Genomic DNA, 19,740 nt, shown 5'->3' with positions numbered 1-19,740 from the left:
AGAGCCCAATCCCCAACTAGGTCCTCAACATTATCAGGAGGCCCAAGTTGATAGCACATACCACTATCTGCCATATCAACTTGACTAGACTGCATTTGAAGAACAGATGCTCAATGCTTTCTTTGTGCCTACAAAAGTGGCACTGGTCACTACCAACCCACCCTCTCTTGAGCAGATTATCTTTGATCAAAATGTTGTTTTTTAGCATCAGCCACAAGAGCACTTTCAAGAGCTGCACTTTAATACGATGGTTGTGTGTGCCATCTGCTGGTTGATCTGGGAATAGCAGAACAGCATGGCATTCTAAAATGTGGCTGCCAATGCTTTACTTCCTCTTAATATATATGAAAGCATTGTTCGTAAAAATATATAATAAAAGGCATTCTGCTATTCCTAGTTAATAGCATAACATCATTAGTCTACTTGCTTTGGAGCTCTCCTAACACTGGCTCAAAATCTCGCTTGGACCGCAAGCCCAGAAAATCTCCTCCCTTACGACCAGGTCTCAACGATAAACCTACCAGCCCTCTTCAGATCCTTCAGCCTCCCCGAAGCATCCTCCCGCGGAACACCGCCCTCTTGACACAGAACTTCCTCCAACGCCACCGTAACATCGGCGGGCATTCCGGTTGAAGACCCGGCGACGTATATCGCAGCCTTAGACGATTTGGAGCACAGCATGTCCAGGACTCTCGCCCCCTGCTCCTTTATCTTGTCCTGCACGTAGACCTTCCGAGGCTGATCCCGAGAGAAGGCGGCGAAGAAACCGCCGCACTTTTCGTGGGACAGCACCCCTCCTTGCCCCTGGGCGTGTTTCAGCCAGAAGTCCTTGTACAGGAAATCGATGTCTTCGTTTCTACAGCCGAAGAAGAACATCACAGGAGCAGTAGTTGGATCCGCCGCGCTCTGTGCGGCCCTTTCCTCCACGAATGCGCGGAACGGCGCGCACCCTGTTCCCGGCCCGATGAGCAGGAGAGGAACCGAGGGCCGTGGGCGAGGCAGCGATCCTCGGCGCATCCAACATGGTATAAGATGATCGTCTGCGCGTGTAACTGCACTGTGAGTTGCATTTTCTCGTGTGATTTCTAGCTAAAACAATCAATGCGTACCTTCATCTGGACTGAGCCCCGTTAGCCATGTGGAGCAGAGACCATGCCGCGTCCTCTTCCAAGGAGTAAGCCATGATACTCCCTCCGGTCCTTTTTACTCTGCACATTGGATTTGCCGAAAGTCAAACTTAGCTAAGTTTGACCAAATTTATATTAGAAATTATTAGCATCTATAATATCTAATAAATATAATATGAAAATATATTCCGAGATGAATCTAATGATGTTGGTGTTGTTATGTAAATGTCAATAATTTTTTATATAAACTTGGTCAAAGTTGAATGAGATTGACTCCAGACAAACCTAATATGCAGAGTAAAAAGGACCGGAGGGAGTACTACACTAACAGTCAAGTGTATCTGATTTGGGTAGACTAAGGGGGACGACGATATGGAAAAGGCTCTTTTCTTCAACGGAGGCGTCAGTTGCACCAGCCATTCAAAAGGCATTTGCACCGAGGGGAAATCCACCAATACCTAAAACTAGTGCAAAATCCACGCAAGTTTAAGCCAAAGGACAACAACACCTGCAAGAAAGTTGGTGTTAAAATCAGTGGTAAGGCATTACTTACTTCTAGAACAGTCCGGTTCTCATTTTGATTGTACCAGGAAAGGTCGCCCCTTCCTTCAGGAGAAGTATAATCCTGAAGTTTTGCTTTTTCACGTTCATCTGTTGCAAAATAGCTCATGACCTACCAAACAGCATGGCATATTAGTCATAGACATCAAGGATATCAGAGGCCAATACAAGATAGTATCAAACAACTAGACAACATGTGTATGTGATGAAGCATTCAGGGTAATTTCTCTTGCCTCGAAGAAATATCGCCTTGGAGAAGCTGATGTGACATCCATTGTCAAAGCAACAAAGGTCTTTAGCTTGATGGGATCTTTAGGAACTTTGTCCCCATCCTTTGTTCGAACCTGGGCAGAAAAAAAAATCGTTCCCTCTTTCGTTAGCAAGAGAACTGCAACAGATTGACTGCTTGAGAAGATATAGCAACAAAGACACAACTAATACAAGAATTCAAGATATATCCCTAGTTTTATGGATAAACTCAAGAACTACACATTTGAGATTGAGAAAGAAAAAGGGTTTATTGTCTAAACCATGATAAACAGCTAGCTCTACTCTCAAGCAGTAGATATACATATAAACATAAACAAGTGAAACACAGCCATCTTCTTACATCTTTACTTGGCACGCACTACTGCTAGCTAGGCTACTCTCTAGCTGTAGCTAAGCTACTAAAGCAAGCAAATAGTTATTTTCATTTTGCAATAGAGTGTGCACAAAGCTACTGATGTTGGCCACAAAAGTGAAGCAGGGAAACATACAGAGAATAAAAAGCTAAATCCACAAGACGACAGACCAGATCCACATACCGTAATGTAACAATCGGGATCCAAGTTACAGCGCTTAATGAAATCATCAACAAGTGATGGATTCTGACTTGGTAAAATTTCTAGAACATCACCAACTTGATAACTGATGGCCTAAAATGACAAAACGGTACATTCTTTTAGTTTCCTTCATGTGTTCAGTGTCAAACACAATACATTGAGCCATATTGTGTCACGTACATGTCACGCATGACAGGGAGACTCCCGGGTTCACAAGGCGCAGGATATATGATAGATTGTTAGTTTAAGTTGCATGTAATCTCTTCCTATCTCCTGTAACCGATTCTATCTCTTCTTCTGCAAGATGTAAACCTCCTGTAAGATCTCAACGATGTATGTGCTTCAGGGATGTGCGCCCCTGCCTATAAACACGTAGCACGTCGCCTCAGGTCGAGGTAAGACGTTTCTGCCTAACGCACATGGTAATCAGAGCCTCCTCTTCCAAACCCTAGCTGATCTCCTCTAGTGCCAGCCATGTCTTCCTCCAGTGCCACCCAATCCAACCTTAGCGGTCAGGTCACGGAGAAGCTCCCCCGGACGAACTACGTCCTGTGGCGCACCCAAATCTCGCCGCAGTTGAGGGGAGCCGGCCTCTATGGCTACGTCGACGGCACTCTGACGGAGCCGTCCCGCCTCCTCGTCACCAAGGACAAGGAGGGGAAGGAGTCGACCGAACTCAATCCTCTCCATCCCATCTGGGTGAGGGAGGACCAGCAGGTTTTGGGCTACCTGCTCAACAACCTCACAAAAGAGCTGCTCGTCGCGGTCACCGCGGTCACCACCGCGCATGGTCTGTGGACAACGCTCGCAGGTATGTTCTCATCGCAATCTTTGAGCCGCGTCAACAACATCTGCACTGCCTTGATCAATGCGCAGAAAGGGAACCAATCGGTGGCCGCCTACTTCGCCGCCATGCGTGGCCTTGCTGATGAGCTCGCCGCCGCCGGCAAGCCCATCCAGGACGACGAGCTGATCTCATATCTTCTTCACGGGCTGGACATGGACTACTAGCCGCCGGTCTCGGCCCTGGATGCTTGTGTCACGCCGGTGTCCCTCGATGAGCTCTACTCCATGTTGAGCAACTTCGACCAGCGCGTCGCCCAGTACCAGGGTGTTGGCGGCGGGTTCAAGTCGTCGGCAAACGCAGCAACTCGCGGGCGTGGTGGCTACTCTTCACGTCATCGCGGTCCTCCTCGCGCCAAGGGCAAGCATAGCAGCGGCAACACCAACAACGGCGGCTCTCGCGGCAGTCGCCCCATCTCCACCAACAACAAGGATCGCCGCGGTGGCTCGGGTCGTTCACGTCCTGATGCCGTTCGCTGCCCAAATCTGCGGGAAGCCAGGTCACACCGCCAAAGACTGCTGGTATCGCTTCGACGAAGACGATACCTCCTCTGAAGATGATGACAAGGTTGCTGCTGCTGCTGAAGGATCCTATGGCGTCGACACTAATTGGTACCTTGACAGTGGCACCACCAATCACCTCACGGGTGAGCTAGAGAAGGTGACCCTCCGTGAGAAGTATCACGGGAAGGACCAGATCCACACCGCCAGTGGTGCAGGTATGAGCATACGTCACATTGGTCACTCGGTTATACGTACCCCTTCTCGTAAAATTAATCTTCGCAAAATTTTACATGTTCCTAGTGCCAACAAAAATCTCTTATCCGTTCATTGCATTACCATTGACAATCATGTCTTTATTGAATTCCATCCTTTTTTCTTTTTGATAAAGGATCAGGCCACGAAGAAGGTACTATATCGAGGTAGATGCATTCGAGGGCTTTACCCGTTGATTCCGGAGCTTAGGAGATTCAATAAACAAGCCTATGGTGTTGTCAAACTCTCTTCAACACGTTGGCACAATCGTTTAGGCCATGCTTCTTTTCCTCTTGTTGAACGTTTGCTTAGGAAAAATAAGCTCCCGTTTATTGGTGAGCGAAATATCGAAACTATTTGTGATTCTTACCAAAGAGCAAAAAGTCATCAATTACCATATCCTATTTCTACAAGTGTCTCCACTCAGCCATTGCAATTAATTTTTTCTGATGTTTGGGGCCACAATGAGAACACCAAGAGGGAGTTTTGGGAAGGCCTGGAAGACATGGTTAGGAGTGTACCGATTGGTGAGAAGCTCTTCATAGAAGGAGACCTCAATGGCCACGTGGGTACATCTAACACAGGTTTTGAAGGGGCGCATGGGGGCTTTGGCCATGGCATCAGGAATCAAGAAGGAGAAGATGTCTTAAGCTTTGCTCTAGCCTACAACATGATTGTAGCTAACACCCTCTTTAGAAAGAGAGAATCACATCTGGTGACTTTTAGTAGTGGCCAACACTCTAGCCAGATTGATTTCATCCTCTCGAGAAGAGAAGATAGGCGTGCGTGCCTAGACTGTAAGGTGATACTTGGAGAGAGTGTTGTACCCAAGCATAAGCTGGTGGTTGCTGACTTCCGCTTTCGGATTCGTGTCCAGCGGGATAAGCGTGCCAAAGTCGCTAGAACGAAGTGGTGGAAGCTCAAGGGGGAGGTAGCTCAGGTGTTCAAGGAGAGGGTCATTAAGGAGGGCCCTTGGGAGGAAGGAGGGGATGCGGACAACGTGTGGATGAAGATGGCGACTTGCATTCGTAAGGTGGCCTCGGAGGAGTTTGGAGTGTCCAGGGGAAGGAGAAGCGAAGATAAGGATACCTGGTGGTGGAATGATGACGTCCAGAAGGCGATTAAAGAGAAGAAAGATTGCTTCAGACGCCTATACCTGGATAGGAGTGCAGACAACATAGAGAAGTACAAGATGGCGAAGAAGGCCGCAAAGCGAGCTGTTGGTGAAGCAAGGGGTCGGGCATATGAGGACCTCTACCAACGGTTAGGCACGAAGGAAGGTGAAAGGGACATCTATAAGATGGCCAAGATCCGAGAGAGGAAGATGAGGGACATTGGCCAAGTCAAATGCATCAAGGACGGAGCAGGCCAACTCTTGGTGAAGGACGAGGAGATTAAGCATAGATGGCGGGAGTACTTCGACAAGCTGTTCAATGGGGAGAATGAGAGTTCTACCATTGAACTAGACGACTCCTTTGATGAGACCAGCATGCGTTTTGTGCGGCGAATCTAGGAGTCTGAGGTGAAGGAGGCTTTAAAAAGGATGAAAGGAGGCAAGGCGATGGGCCCTGATTGTATCCCCATTGAGGTGTGGAAAGGTCTCGGGGACATAGCAATAGTATGGCTAACCAAGCTTTTCAACCTCATTTTTCGGGCAAACAAGATGCCAGAAGAATGGAGACTGAGTATATTAGTACCAATCTTCAAGAACAAGGGGGATGTTCAGAGTTGTACTAATTACCGTGGAATTAAGCTGATGAGCCATACAATGAAGCTATGGGAGAGAGTTATTGAGCACCGCTTAAGAAGAATGACAAGCGTGACCAAAAATCAGTTTGGTTTCATGCCTGGGAGGTCGACCATGGAAGCCATTTTCTTGGTACGACAACTTATGGAGAGATATAGGGAGCAAAAGAAGGACTTGCATATGGTGTTCATTGACTTGGAGAAGGCCTATGATAAGATACCGCGGAATGTCATGTGGTGGGCCTTGGAGAAACACAAAGTACATTACCCTCATCAAGGACATGTACGATAATATTGTGACAAGTGTTCGATCAAGTGATATCGACACCGATGACTTCCCGATTAAGATAGGACTGCATCAGGGGTCAACTTTGAGCCCTTATCTTTTTGCATTGGTGATGGATGAGGTCACAAGGGATATACAAGGAGATATCCCATGGTGTATGCTCTTTGCGGATGATGTGGTGCTAGTTGACGATAGTCGGACGGGGGTAAATAGGAAGTTAGAGTTATGGAGACAAACCTTGGAATTGAAAGGGTTTAGGCTTAGTAGAACTAAAAACGAGTACATGATGTGCGGTTTCAGTACTACTAGGTGTGAGGAGGAGGAGGTTAGCCTTGATGGCCAGGTGGTATCTCGGAAGGACACCTTTCGGTATTTGGGGTCAATGTTGCAGGAGGATGGGGGTATTGATGAAGATGTGAACCATCGAATCAAAGCCGGATGGATGAAGTGGCGCCAAGCTTCTGGCATTCTCTGTGACAAGAGAGTGCCACAAAAGCTAAAAGGCAAGTTCTACAGGACGGCGGTTCGACCCGCAATGTTGTATGGCGCGGAGTGTTGGCCGACTAAAAGGCGACATGTTCAACAGTTAGGTGTGGCGGAGATGCGTATGTTGAGATGGATGTGTGGCCACACGAGGAAGGATCAAGTCGGAATGATGATATACGAGATAGAGTTGGGGTAGCACCAATTGAGGAGAAGCTTGTCCAACATCGTCTGAGATGGTCTGGGCATATTCAGCGCAGGCCTCCAGAAGCTCCAGTGCATAGCGGACGGCTAAAGCGTGCGGAGAATGTCAAGAGAGGGCGGGGTAGACCGAATTTGACATGGGAGGAGTCCGTTAAGAGAGACTTGAAGGATTGGAGTATCACCAAAGAGCTAGCTATGGACAGGGGTGCGTGGAAGCTTGCTATCCATGTGCCAGAGCCATGAGTTGGTTGCGAGATCTTATGGGTTTCACCTCTAGCCTACCCCAACTTGTTTGGGACTAAAGGCTTTGTTGTTGTTGTTGTTGTTGTTGTTGTTTGGGGCCCTGCTCCTAGTTCTGTTGGTAGACACACATACTATGTCAGTTTTATTGATGACTATAGCAAATTCTCCTGGATCTATCTTCTCAAAAAAAGATCCGATGTTTTCCAAGTGTTCAAAAATTTCCAAGCACTTGTTGAACGTAAGTTTGATAGCAAGATCATTGTTGTTCAATCTGATTGGGGAGGGGAATACGAGAAATTAAATTCCTTTTTCCAAACACTTGGCATTTCACACCATGTGTCATGCCCTCATGCTCACCAACAAAACGGTTCTGCCGAACGTAAGCATAGGCATATAGTTGAAGTTGGCCTCGCACTCTTAGCAGGTGCTTCCATGCCTCTAAAATTCTGGGATGAAGCGTTTCTCACTGCCGTTCATATCATCAATATGCTCCCAAGTCGTGTCATAAACAATGAAACTCTCACAGAACGGCTTCTTCATGTCAAACCCAACTACACATCTCTACGTGTTTTTGGGTGTGCATGTTGGCCCAATCTCCGCCCATACAACTCTCGCAAACTCATGTTCCGATCTAAACAATGTGTTTTCCTTGGATATAGTGCACAACACAAGGGGGTCAAGTGCCTAGATGTTTCCACAGGCCATATCTACATTTCTCGCGATGTTGTGTTTGATGAGAACAAATTTCCCTTTGCTGATCTACACCCTAAGGCCGGTGCTTTACTTTGTAAAGAAATCCTTCTTCAACCATCCTCTCTCACTGGCCTCGATGAAGGGGAACGAAACCATGATGATCATATGTTGACTAACCCTCAAACCACTGTGCACAAGTTGTGTGATGTTGCAGGAGAAAACAGATCAGAAAATGATGAAGAAAATGAAGTACAAGGGCCATATTTTATGTGCCCCGAACCAGGGAGCAAATCAGCCTCGGGATCAGCTCCCGTGGCAGAGGCAGACTTGCCCAGCGGATCGGCCTCGGATTCTGGCGCGGCTGGCAGGGGGGCAGGATCCCCTCGGAAATCCGCGCCGACAGCGCCAACAACCGCGCGCGCCGTGGACAGCGAGCCCGCGTCTGCCACGCGGCAACCTGCGAGTCGCGGAGGCGCCCCTACCAACCCGGGCGAATCACGCGGCGGCACCTGTCCGCCTCCCGTTGGCCCTTCGGGGGCCCGGTTCCCGGTCCAGCCCGTTTGCTACAAACGGCGCGATCTGCGTCGCCCGACCGGCACGGGACCCGCCTCTGGCGCAGCGGACGCTGGCCTCTCATCACGGCACAATGATGAGCCCTGTCCGCTGAGATCTTCTGCGGAGCTGCGCCGTTGCACACCGTCGCCTACTGCCACAGAAAATCCACGGGCGGAATCTGCTGCTGAACCCGATGCTACTTCGCCCAGATCTGCCTCGGGATCAGTTCCTGCTGCGGTTGCACGGGATCTTCTGCGCCATCAACACAAACTACTCCACCACCGAGACGCACACGGCTACAACAGGGAGTAATTCAACCAATCAATTATAAGCATATTACGAAATATGGCATGGTGTGTTCTACAGGTGAACCCTACACACTTGATGAATCCCTAGGTGATGAAAACTGGAAAAAGGCTATGAATGAAGAATACATGGCGCTTAAAAGAAACAAAACATGGCATTTGGTCCCTCCACAGCAAGGTAAAAATCTCATCGATTGCAAGTGGGTGTTTCGGATCAAGAGAAAATCTGATGGCACCATTGATCATTACAAAGCAAGACTTGTGGCAAAAGGCTTCAAGCAACGGTATGGTATTGACTATGAGGATACGTTTAGTCCAGTGGTAAAAGCTGCAACCATTCGTCTTGTTTTGTCCATTGTTGTGTCCAGGGGCTGGAGTCTTCGACAGCTAGACGTTCAGAACGCGTTTCTCCATGGTGTTCTGGAAGAGGAAGTGTACATGAAACAACCTCCTGGGTTTGAAAGCAAAAGTGCACCGTTGCATGTGTGCAGACTTGACAAAGCTTTATATGGGTTAAAACAGGCTCCAAGGGCGTGGGATTCACGTCTCAGTCAAAAAAATGCAAACTCTTGGCTTTGTTCCATCTAAGTCTGACACCTCACTATTCATTTATAACAAGTGCAATACTCATATCTTTGTTCTCATCTATGTTGATGATATTATCGTTACAAGCTCATCTGATGAAGCCATAACAGGATTGTTGAAGGACCTCAGTGCAGAGTTTGCTCTTAAGGATCTTGGAGATTTGCATTATTTCTTAGGGATAGAAGTGAAGAAACATGACGATGGACTTCACTTGTCTCAAGAAAAGTATGCAACTGATCTGGTAAGAAAGGCTAGATTGCAAGGCTGTAAACCTTCACCTACTCCATTATCTAGTTCAGAAAAATTATCTCTCACAGAAGGACAAGCCTTTAGTCAGGAAGACAGCACTAAATACAGAAGTCTTGTAGGTGCCCCTCAATATCTCACTCTTACAAGACCTGATATATCATTTGCTGTTAACAAAGTCTGTCAATTTCTTCATGCACCGACCACTGTTCACCTGACTGCTGCTAAGCGAATAGTTAGATATGTCAAGAACACTCTTAATATTGGTCTTAACTTCAGCAAGTCATCATCCACATTGCTTAGTGCTTTCTCAGACTCTGATTGGGCAGGCTGTTTGGATGACAGACGTTCTACTGGGGGATTTGCAGTGTTCTTTGGTCCTAACTTGATTTCATGGTGTGCAAGGAAACAGGCCACTGTTTCCAGGTCCAGTACTGAGGCAGAATACAAGGCATTAGCAAATGCTACAGCTGAAATCATATGGGTGCAGTCTCTACTAAGGGAGCTTGGTGTAAAAAGCAAACAAGCTCCATGCTTATGGTGTGACAATTTGGGTGCAACTTATTTGTCTGCTAATCCTGTTTTTCATGCCAGGATGAAACACATTGAAATTGACTTTCATTTTGTCAGAGAGCGAGTGGCTCAAAAACAACTTGATATTCGTTTTGTGCATTCCAAGGATCAGGTTGCAGATGGATTCACCCAGGCACTACCCATTCGAAGTTTTGAAGACTTTAAACATAATCTCAACTTAATGAAGTTGTGATTAAGGGAGGGTGTCAAACACAATACATTGAGCCATATTGTGTCACGTACATGTCACGCATGAGAGGGAGACTCCCATGTTCACAAGGCGCGGGATATAGGATAGATTGTTAGTTTAAGTTGCATGTAATCTCTTCCTATCTCCTGTAACCGATTCTATCTCTTCTTTTGCAAGATGTAAACCTCCTGTAAGATCTCAACGATGTATGCGCTTCAGGGATGTGCGCCCCTGCCTATAAACACGTAGCACGTCGCCTCAGGTCGAGGTAAGACGTTTCTGCCTAACGCACATTCAGAAGATGGTTGCAAGCGAATATGATCAAACGGATCAAAGAACATACAGAACGCCGATCTTCCAATTCAAAGTGGCGGACATCTCTGTCAGTGTCTCCCTTTGTCAAACGCTGATTTGTTACCTAAAAAGGTTAGCAATGCCATCAACAACAGAAACTAAGTAAATAAAAACGGATCAACTAAGTTATAAAGCAATATTCATTTTATAGTTACAATACAGACGAAGCATGAGCTAATAAGGATTCTTCCCATTCATACTAACAATAGTGAGCATGAGTTACGATGACCTTCTTTTATATTGGAGATATACCTTGAAGGTGTCAGTCATGGCAACTGTCAAGAGCAGAATGGCTATAAGCCTATGATGATGGAGTTGCACTTGTCCTTCCAGCACCCATCTACTATGCAGGAGCTTATGCATGATACTATTGTACAGTGAGGTCGTACAAAATAGCCTACTAAACTATCACTTACGGATTAGGAATTCAGTTCAAATCCTTTCGACAACTGATGGATTTGTTGAGTGTAGCATATAAACATTATAAAGTTTCTGAGTAAATAACTAATACACAAGATAGGGAAATATCTTATATGTTAATGCAGAACATTCCCTACAGATGAAGATGTATATCCACATATAGAGTTGCTGGGTCAGCTAAACATGCCAAAGAATAAAATAAAAACTGACTTGAACTGTTAAGCTCTTAGAGAGGTACACAGAGCATACCATTTGTAACATGTGTTGTGGCTCTCTGCTATTATGGCACTTTAGAGCAGGGGACATTGAGCGTGCTTTCTCAATTAATATCTTGGAGTCTGGAGAAGATGACATACAAAATCTATAAGAGAAATACACAGAAGTTTACAGATTACTACTAGTAAACATTAGCAAGATTGAGACCTCCCACCTGAAATATCAGTAGCTTGCCGAGCCGAGTAATAGATGACTTCTACCTTTGCATCCCCCAAAATATTCAATTTACGATGACTGGCGTCAGATACTCTTGGTAGCAGTGATGGATTTGTTCGATTCAGGGATTTCCACAAAGATAACAACCATGGATCTAGTTCTCCTTCGTATCTGATATACGATAAGAAAATAATTCCTTAGTAACTTTAGGAATTGCTTCTGAACTGCCCACAAATAAATGCTCTCTATCATCAAAGAAGGGAAAACCATTGCTTAAAACGTAACCAAAAAACCATATGGCATATGACTTCTCCAGAGATCACACATGAATATCAAATACAAAATAATAGATACTAAAATCATACCCCAAAGAATGTTGATCATCTCCCAAGCCTCTCTCTGTGATTCGTTTGGCACCAAGATCAAAAAGCCTTTGATCGAGCTTGATTGCAGGAAAACTGCAGAGCAAACACAACTGTGAAGAGGAAAACAGAAACAAGAAGAAAACAGTGACAGTCATGATTTCTGAGTAACCGAGGACAATCTAATAGCCAAGACCTCCTTGAAAAACAGTGACAAAAAAAACATGGTACTATAGCCGTGATAGCAATAAGAAATCCGCATGGCTAATCATGCAGCAAAATGCATGTTTAGAACATACAAAAAAAGTTTACTTCTTGATTACGTGTAAAACTGGCAGTTCCAAAATGAACTTGTTATCTTGATGATATTTCTAGCTAAGCATTTGAATATATCACAACTCTAGTAAGCTTTGCGACATTTTCTCAATCTGCTACAGTAACTTTTTTTTCATAATGATACAGTTATATGGCACAATGAAGTTGTCCCTCCCAAAATCATCCTTTTCAACCACCAGAAAAACAGATGATAGAATGTTGCTATAATCATATACTTCTTTTCTAACCCTGCGCACCATCACATGTTGCTAGAACTTTGGAACGTTATATCCGCAATTAATTCCCAAGAAACTAATGAACTACAGATCATTTCAACAAATCAACATAAACCATTGTATGAAAAGCAGCAGATAGCACAATAGCAGGCTGTAGAATCTAGTCTGAAGACCCCACATTGTACTCCCTATAGCTTGAGTCGCCGAGCCCAAACATGGCATAATGCAATCCTTTCAGCCATCGCGCACCCAGATGATTTCTCAGAAGGTATTTCCAAAAATTCTGCCCAAACGAAAAATCGCAATTAGAAAATCAACAGTCTGGAAACTACCAAGCAAAGAGACATTTCAATCTCCCCACCTTCATGGAATCTGGGGGATCTCCCTGCCCCGTGGTAGACACAATGAAGATCATAAACCTTTCGTCAGGCAAACAACTCTGCACAAACAAGTGAGCGGCGAGTGATGTTCACATGACATCAGATGGGAGGGTTTTGGGATGGGTTTTTGTTTAGGATTCCCAGCTTACGGGATTAAAGCTATCCATGGAGAGAACATCGACAGCTGGGCAGCCCCCATGCTCAGCCTCTCGGCCTACACGTTCAGCAGCATCTATGGCGTTGCCGGTTTGCGATGCGTAGAGTATGACGAGACGGCCCGGCAGCGGTGATGATGAGGGCGCCATGGGGAGGTGGGACCGTGGGAGGGACAAATGGTGTCCGGCCTACAAGTTCAATGTTCAGTCCATCTAGACCCAGACATAAATCCTCTTTTGACACAGATGATAGATGCAAGTTCATTTTATCTTTTCCCCCGTCCAGTTTATTGCAACGACATGAACAAGGACAGACCACTCCAAATTTATCAGAACTGAAAACAAGTTCAAAAGTTAATGACAAAAATACTTCTACATGTATTGCTTGAACCTATGGGTATATACAAGCAAATGCAAACCAAGTTGGCCAGAGACCGAATTGGGTACCAAATCTTAACATAACCTATCTACTACTGTATATCTCTAGAAGGAGCCAAGAGATCTAACAGAAAGAAACCAAACCATGCCAATTTAGGGCAACGGAAAAAGTGTCGGAGCCAGGATTGGAGCAAGACCTGGACCAAAATCTAAGTGCGTATGACTATTTGAAAAAGTACCCCATGCAAAAGTATAAAAAAAGATGCAGCTCATTTGGACTAATATTATTTAAGAATTCGAACTCGGTGCTTAATAATACAACGAACTACATAAAACATGGCAAAGACACCATATAAAAAACGGGAGTACGGAAGATTGTCATTTTTCTGTACTTGTTTTGGTTTCTGGAGTCGATAGCTGGTTGAATGAGCTGTGATATACAGTAGATAATTAAAAAAATCGCCTTGTCCTTCTGTTGCATGACATTGATGAGAAAATGCATCAATATTTTAGGTCTTAAAGCTACACTGCTATAAGAACACGAAATTAATTAAGGAATATCTGCGAGACTTGAGGTTTTAGGACGTCCATCACCTGATAGCAGCCACGCTTTTGCTCAAAAACCTGACAGAAGCCGCCTAGGCGAGACGGCGGGGAACGCAACGAAGTGCTCGACGCCACGACTAACAGGCGGCCGCAGTGGCGCAGGGGGGCAACGCGGTGGCCGGCGTCTGGCGCAGAGCAGAGCAGGCTGGGGGCCGGGTAGCGGCACAGCGTCGGCGGCGACAGGCGACAGCCTAGCGGAGTAGCGGACGCGAGGACGGCGGGGCAGACGATCGATCACCCCCGCATGGGCCCAGGATCTTATTGGGTCCAGCTAGGCCGGCTTAGAGGCACAGGAGGAATGTGGGCCGACACTGGGCCAAATCTAGCATCTATGGCCTCTCATAGCATAGCATTTTTGTATCACTTCCTAAAATATCTAGGGTTACAGTAATTTTGTAGGAATTCCGTAGCCTAGGATTTCTGTATAGCTCCCTAAAATATTTGGAGAAAAGGCTGGCTTTCATGTTCAGAAAGTTCTCTTTGTTGCATACGCACATCGCTTTTGTCTTTCTCGGTTTACTCAAGTGATCAAATTAAGAGACAAGCCCCACTCAAAGCAATTCAATACCGAGCTCTCTCTTCTAGTCCCTTCCATCTTCCAGAGTTGTCTGACATCCTAGTTGTTTTCAGTTGATGTCTTTTGTGAATAAATGATAGGCTAATTTTGCATCACTATTTCTCAGTGTAAAATAGTCATTGTTAACGATATTTAGCACATTATCACATCGTCCTAATATATTCTCACTCTTATTTTCATGTTTCACAGGGCGCGGCAATTTGCCGGAAAGCTACAGAAAAGCACCATAACAAAAACCATCCAGGAAATATTTTTTGCGAAGTTTCAAAAAATGATAAAAGAATGCATTTGGGTGTTTTTCACCTGAAAAGATCCAGGGTAGCCCCCACCCAAGGAGGCCCATGTGGGACCCACGCGGCCACCCCACATGGCCAGCCCTTGCCGCGAGCCAGGGGTGCGTGGAAACCCACAAAACACCCTAGTCATATTTTACCCTGATAGCCCCCTCCAGTGCTCTCCGACACGCTTGGTCTTATTTTACCACCGAAACCTCTTGATTTTTTGTTTTCTTTTCTGTTATCATCTTTGAGGCGAAAATGAGATGGAGCATTTTTCACCTATGATAGGCTGATCTGCCGGAATTTCATTCCTTTGGGTGGGTGAAATCAAAAACATTGACATCATCAACACTTTGTCTAACATGGAGACCATCATCGCTATCATTGATCCGATTTTACCCCTAGCTTGCAGCCACCCCTTTCGTGAAAACTAACTCATGCATCTAGGCTTTGATTTTTTTTTTACAACAACTGTGCCGGCTCGGCACCACAGGCGAGGCTGCTAGCTTCCTTCTTTTTCATTTTATTTTATCGCTTTCAAGTTTTGTGGAGAATCTAGGCATCTGATTTTTCTTATTAGTAGATGAGACATGAGAGTGATATCAGCTTACAAAGGCAAACCTGCCAATTATGCGAGACATGGACATATAACAATTGGGGTTATTACCTAGCTGCACTGTCACCTTTCACCATGTCGTGGCATGGCGAACACCATTAGAAAAAAACAAAGATTAAGACACCAATCTTTCTTTCCTTTTCAGCTCTCACTCTCATAGTATAATCCTCTTGCCTTTCCACTTTTTCCTCCACTCCGCGTTCAAGCATCAATTTGTAGTGGCCTGTTGCAATCTTTCTTGCAAGGATTCCACATCCATGGGAATGCTGGTGTGTGGCGGAGCAGAGCTGGATACCAAACTGTGAAAAGCAAGTTTCAGAAGAGAAATAAAGTAGTCAACGTTTGCTTCTTCTAGCGGCGCATTCAGTCTCTGGATTGGTTTCATCGTGAGATCCTCCCGTTCGTGGTCTCGTGGATGCTGTGGTCCATGACTCCATGGACTCGGTTTTATTCTATGAATGGGATTATTTGGTTCGCCGATTGCTTGGCTTGAGAAATGAAGTGGTTTGATTACTTGATAAAAGGATAAGAACCCAAATCATTACTTGAGAAATGAAGTGGTTTGATTACTTTTGTCACTGAAACTTGAAATCGACCCAAGAAGAACGGATCCATACATAGAGCTCGTAGCATCCCGCAAGTTCACCTAGTCTGCCTGATTTGCACTTGACACAAGGGTGTACATTTTTTTTTCAAGATCATGCAAGAGCATTGCATGTCTTTTTCATTCATTAAAAAAGAGAGGAAGAAACAAGTTCTGTTACATGTGAAGGATCATCAGCGTCTCCGCCCCACACACGCCAAAGGTACACATTATTACACTAGAGCTGCCTGCTGACGTATCTCCAAGTTTCACATCATCTAATTGTCAAGGGTGGTTCCTTGCTCCGAAAGAGAATCACTAAATCCAAGTAAGATCATGTCAGAGGGCTGAAAGCTATGTAATTCATCAGCGAGGAGGTCTCTTTGAAATAATAATCCGTCACTGTACGTGTCAAGCTTCTTTTTGTTAACATAAGGGCATCTCCAAAGCAGATCCTCAAACTGCCCACACCCGTCCGGACCATATGGTTTGGACATGTTTTGCCATCCAACACGGTCCGTGAAGCGGTCCAGATATCATTTTTTTCGCAAATTGGAAGCAAACAACAGGTGAGGAGGGGAGTCCGGACCGCCACCACGTAGGATTCTGACACCCTTGGCCCACTGAAATCCTTCGTTTCGGTTCCATTCTCTTCCACTCCTGGCACGCGTTCATTCAAATATCATTGAGCTTATTTTTCGAACATCTTGTCGTTTTTGGAGTAAGAAGGATGGTGGGGTACCTGATGAAGGAGGATGAGTTGTTGTGCGATGCGTGGTTGGTATCAGCGAAATTTGTAGGCAGGAGCCGAAGGGGGTGGGTCTTTTGCAGTGCATGCATGATTCTTTTCATGCGTGAAAGCACAGTGTGCCCTATGACATGCACATCATCTGTGAACGCAGTGCCAAGCCCTTAACGTGCCAATGGTACGCCATCCAGAGTTCACTCACAAAGTATTGTGATGCGGTTGATCGGCTGGAGGCGATGTGACCATTGCGCGCGGCAACCATGGAAATTGTAAATTTTGCTTCTTTTTGCTCTACATGTTGATTGATTCATTCACCCATTGCTGCTCTACACGTTGTGTAGCATGCACATGCTGTCATGATGTACTACAGGTCAAAGGGCATATCATTCACACACATACTCCCTCCTTCGGAATTACTTGTCTCAGATATGGATGTATCTATAACTAAAATACGTCTAGATACATCCATTTTTGAGACAGTAATTCTGAACGAAGGGAGTACATTGTTGGATGAAGCTCAAAGGACAATATGCGTGGGATAAAATGATCCATCCATGTAAAATTTGTTGAACATTCGTTAAATCTCGTTGATTTTGAACTATTGTTGCACTAGACATATTTGCATGCTGTTTATGGATGAGTTTTTTGATGAAAATCGTTCGGTTAGTTGAATGACGGTTTGAAATAGATGCGGCTAATGTTGGATGGCCGGCTTCCGTATCCATGTCCACAGACTGGTCCCTTTGTCTTTGTCTGTGGACGGATATGACGTCCGGTCTAGGTTCAGTGTGGGATGCCCTAGCTGTTGGGGAACGTTGCAGAAAACAAAAATTTTCCTACTCGTTTCACCAAGATCATCTAGGAGTTCATCTAGCAACGAGTGATTAGATGCATCTACATACCTTTGTAGATCGCGAGCGGAAGCGTTCAAAAGAACGGTGATGATGTAGTCGTACTCGACTGATCCAAATCACCGATGACCAGCGCCGAACGGACGGCACCTCCGCGTTCAACACACGTACGGAACAGCCACGTCTCCTCCTTCTTGATCCAGCAAGGGAGGGAGGAGAGGTTGAGGGAGATGGCACTAGCAGCAGCACGACGGCGTGGTGTTGATGGAGCTGCAGTACTCCGGCAGAGCTTCGCTAAGCACTATGGAGGTGGAGGAGGTGTTGGAGAGGGAGAAGGAGGCAACCAAAGGCCAGGGCGTTCAGGTATGAAGTCCCTCCTCTCCCCCACTATATATAGGGGTGCCAAGGGGGGATGGCCGGCCCTAGGAGATCCAATCTCCTAGGGGGTGCGGCGGCCAAGGGGGGTTTCCCTTCCCCCCAAGGCACCTAGGAGGTGCCTTCCCCTCCTAGGACTCTTTCCCCCTTAAACCCTAGGCGCATGGACCTATGTGGGGCTGGTGCCCTTGGCCCATTAGGCCAAGGCGCACCCCCTACAGCCCATGTGGCCCCCCCGGGACAGGTGGACCCACCCGGTGGACCCCCGGGACCCTTCCGGTGGTCCCGGTACAATACCGATAAACCCGAAACTTGTCCCGATGCCCGAAACAGGACTTCCCATATATAAATCTTTACCTCCGGACCATTCTGGAACTCCTCGTGACGTCCGGGATCTCATTCGGGACTCCGAACAACATTCGGGTTACTGCATATACATATCCCTACATCCCTAGCGTAACTGAACCTTAAGTGTGTAGACCCTACGGGTTCGGGAGACAAGCAGACATGACCGAGACGACTCTCCGGTCAATAACCAACAGCGGGATCTGGATACCCATGTTGGCTCCCACATGCTCCACGATGATCTCATCGGATGAACCACGATGTCGAGGATTCTATCAACCCCGTACGCTATTCCCTTTGTCTATCGATATGTTACTTGCCCGAGATTCGATCGTCGGTATCCCAATACCTCGTTCAATCTCGTTACCGGCAAGTCACTTTACTCGTACCGTAATGCATGATCCCGTGACCAGACACTTGGTCACTCTGAGCTCATTATGATGATGCATTACCGAGTGGGCCCAGTGATACATCTCCGTCATACGGAGTGACAAATCCCAGTCTTGATCCATGTCACCCAACAGACATTTTCGGAGATACCCGTAGTCTACCTTTATAGTCACCCAGTTACGTTGTGACGTTTGGCATACCCAAAGCACTCCTACGGTATCCGGGAGTTACACGATCTCATGGTCTAAGGGAAAGATACTTTGACATTGCAAAACTCTAGCAAACGAACTATACGATCTTGTGCTATGTTTAGGATTGGGTCTTGTCCATCACATCATTCTCCCAATGATGTGATCTCGTTATCAATGACATCCAGTGTCCATAGTCAGGAAACCATGACTATCTGTTGATCAACGAGCTAGTCAACTAGAGGCTCACTAGGGACATGTTGGTGTCTGTTATTCACACATGTATTACGATTTCCGGATAACACAATTATAGCATGAATAAAGACAATTATCATGAACAAGGAAATATAATAATAATGCTTTTATTATTGCCTCTAGGGCATATTTCCAACAGTCTCCCACTTGCACTAGAGTCAATAATCTAGTTACATTGTGATGAATCGAACACCCATGGAATTCTGGTGTTGATCATGTTTTGCTCTTGGGAGAGGTTTAGTCAACGGATCTGCTATATTCAGGTCCGTATGTACTTTACAAATCTCTATGTCTCCATCTTGAACATTTTCACGAATGGAGTTGAAGCGACGCTTGATGTGCCTTGTCTTCTTGTGAAACCTGGGCTCCTTGGCAAGTGCAATAGCTCCAGTGTTGTCACAGAAGAGCTTGATTGGCCCCGACGCATTGGGTATGACTCCTAGGTCGGTGATGAACTCCTTCACCCATATTGCTTCATGTGCTGCCTCCGAGGCTTCCATGTACTCCGCTTCACATGTAGATCCCGCCACGACGCTTTGCTTGCAACTGCACCAGCTTACTGCCCCACCATTCAAAATATACACGTATCCGGTTTGTGACTTAGAGTCATCCAGATCTGTGTCGAAGCTAGCGTCGACGTAACCCTTTACGACGAGCTCTTCGTCACCTCCATAAA

The 19,740-nt window shown here is 45.9% G+C and overlaps 1 protein-coding gene across 1 annotated transcript in view; it reads right to left on the bottom strand.

Moving 5' to 3' along the window:
* Positions 1-13,024, bottom strand: part of LOC119353432 (NADPH-dependent diflavin oxidoreductase 1-like) — a 13,936-nt gene extending 912 nt beyond the window's left edge. Inside the window, exons 1-14 of the mRNA XM_037620059.1 lie at positions 12,869-13,024; positions 12,701-12,778; positions 12,518-12,622; positions 11,792-11,901; positions 11,244-11,355; positions 10,564-10,638; positions 2,495-2,605; positions 1,958-2,032; positions 1,681-1,800; positions 1,451-1,585; positions 1,110-1,191; positions 522-1,007; positions 158-276; positions 1-89 (exon numbers count right to left, since the gene is read on the bottom strand). The exon at positions 1-89 is cut by the window's left edge and continues 2 nt beyond it. Coding sequence (XP_037475956.1) covers positions 1-89; positions 158-276; positions 522-1,007; positions 1,110-1,191; positions 1,451-1,585; positions 1,681-1,800; positions 1,958-2,032; positions 2,495-2,605; positions 10,564-10,638; positions 11,244-11,355; positions 11,792-11,901; positions 12,518-12,622; positions 12,701-12,778; positions 12,869-13,024 — 1,853 coding nt within the window. The remainder of the gene's footprint in view (positions 90-157; positions 277-521; positions 1,008-1,109; positions 1,192-1,450; positions 1,586-1,680; positions 1,801-1,957; positions 2,033-2,494; positions 2,606-10,563; positions 10,639-11,243; positions 11,356-11,791; positions 11,902-12,517; positions 12,623-12,700; positions 12,779-12,868) is intronic.
* Positions 13,025-19,740: the final 6,716 nt, after the last annotated feature.

Source organism: Triticum dicoccoides, chromosome 1A, assembly GCF_002162155.2.
Source record: "Triticum dicoccoides isolate Atlit2015 ecotype Zavitan chromosome 1A, WEW_v2.0, whole genome shotgun sequence".
Lineage (NCBI taxonomy): Eukaryota > Viridiplantae > Streptophyta > Magnoliopsida > Poales > Poaceae > Triticum > Triticum dicoccoides.
The sequence above is the reverse complement of the archived record's forward strand: the minus strand, read 5'-3'. Positions and strand labels throughout refer to the sequence as shown.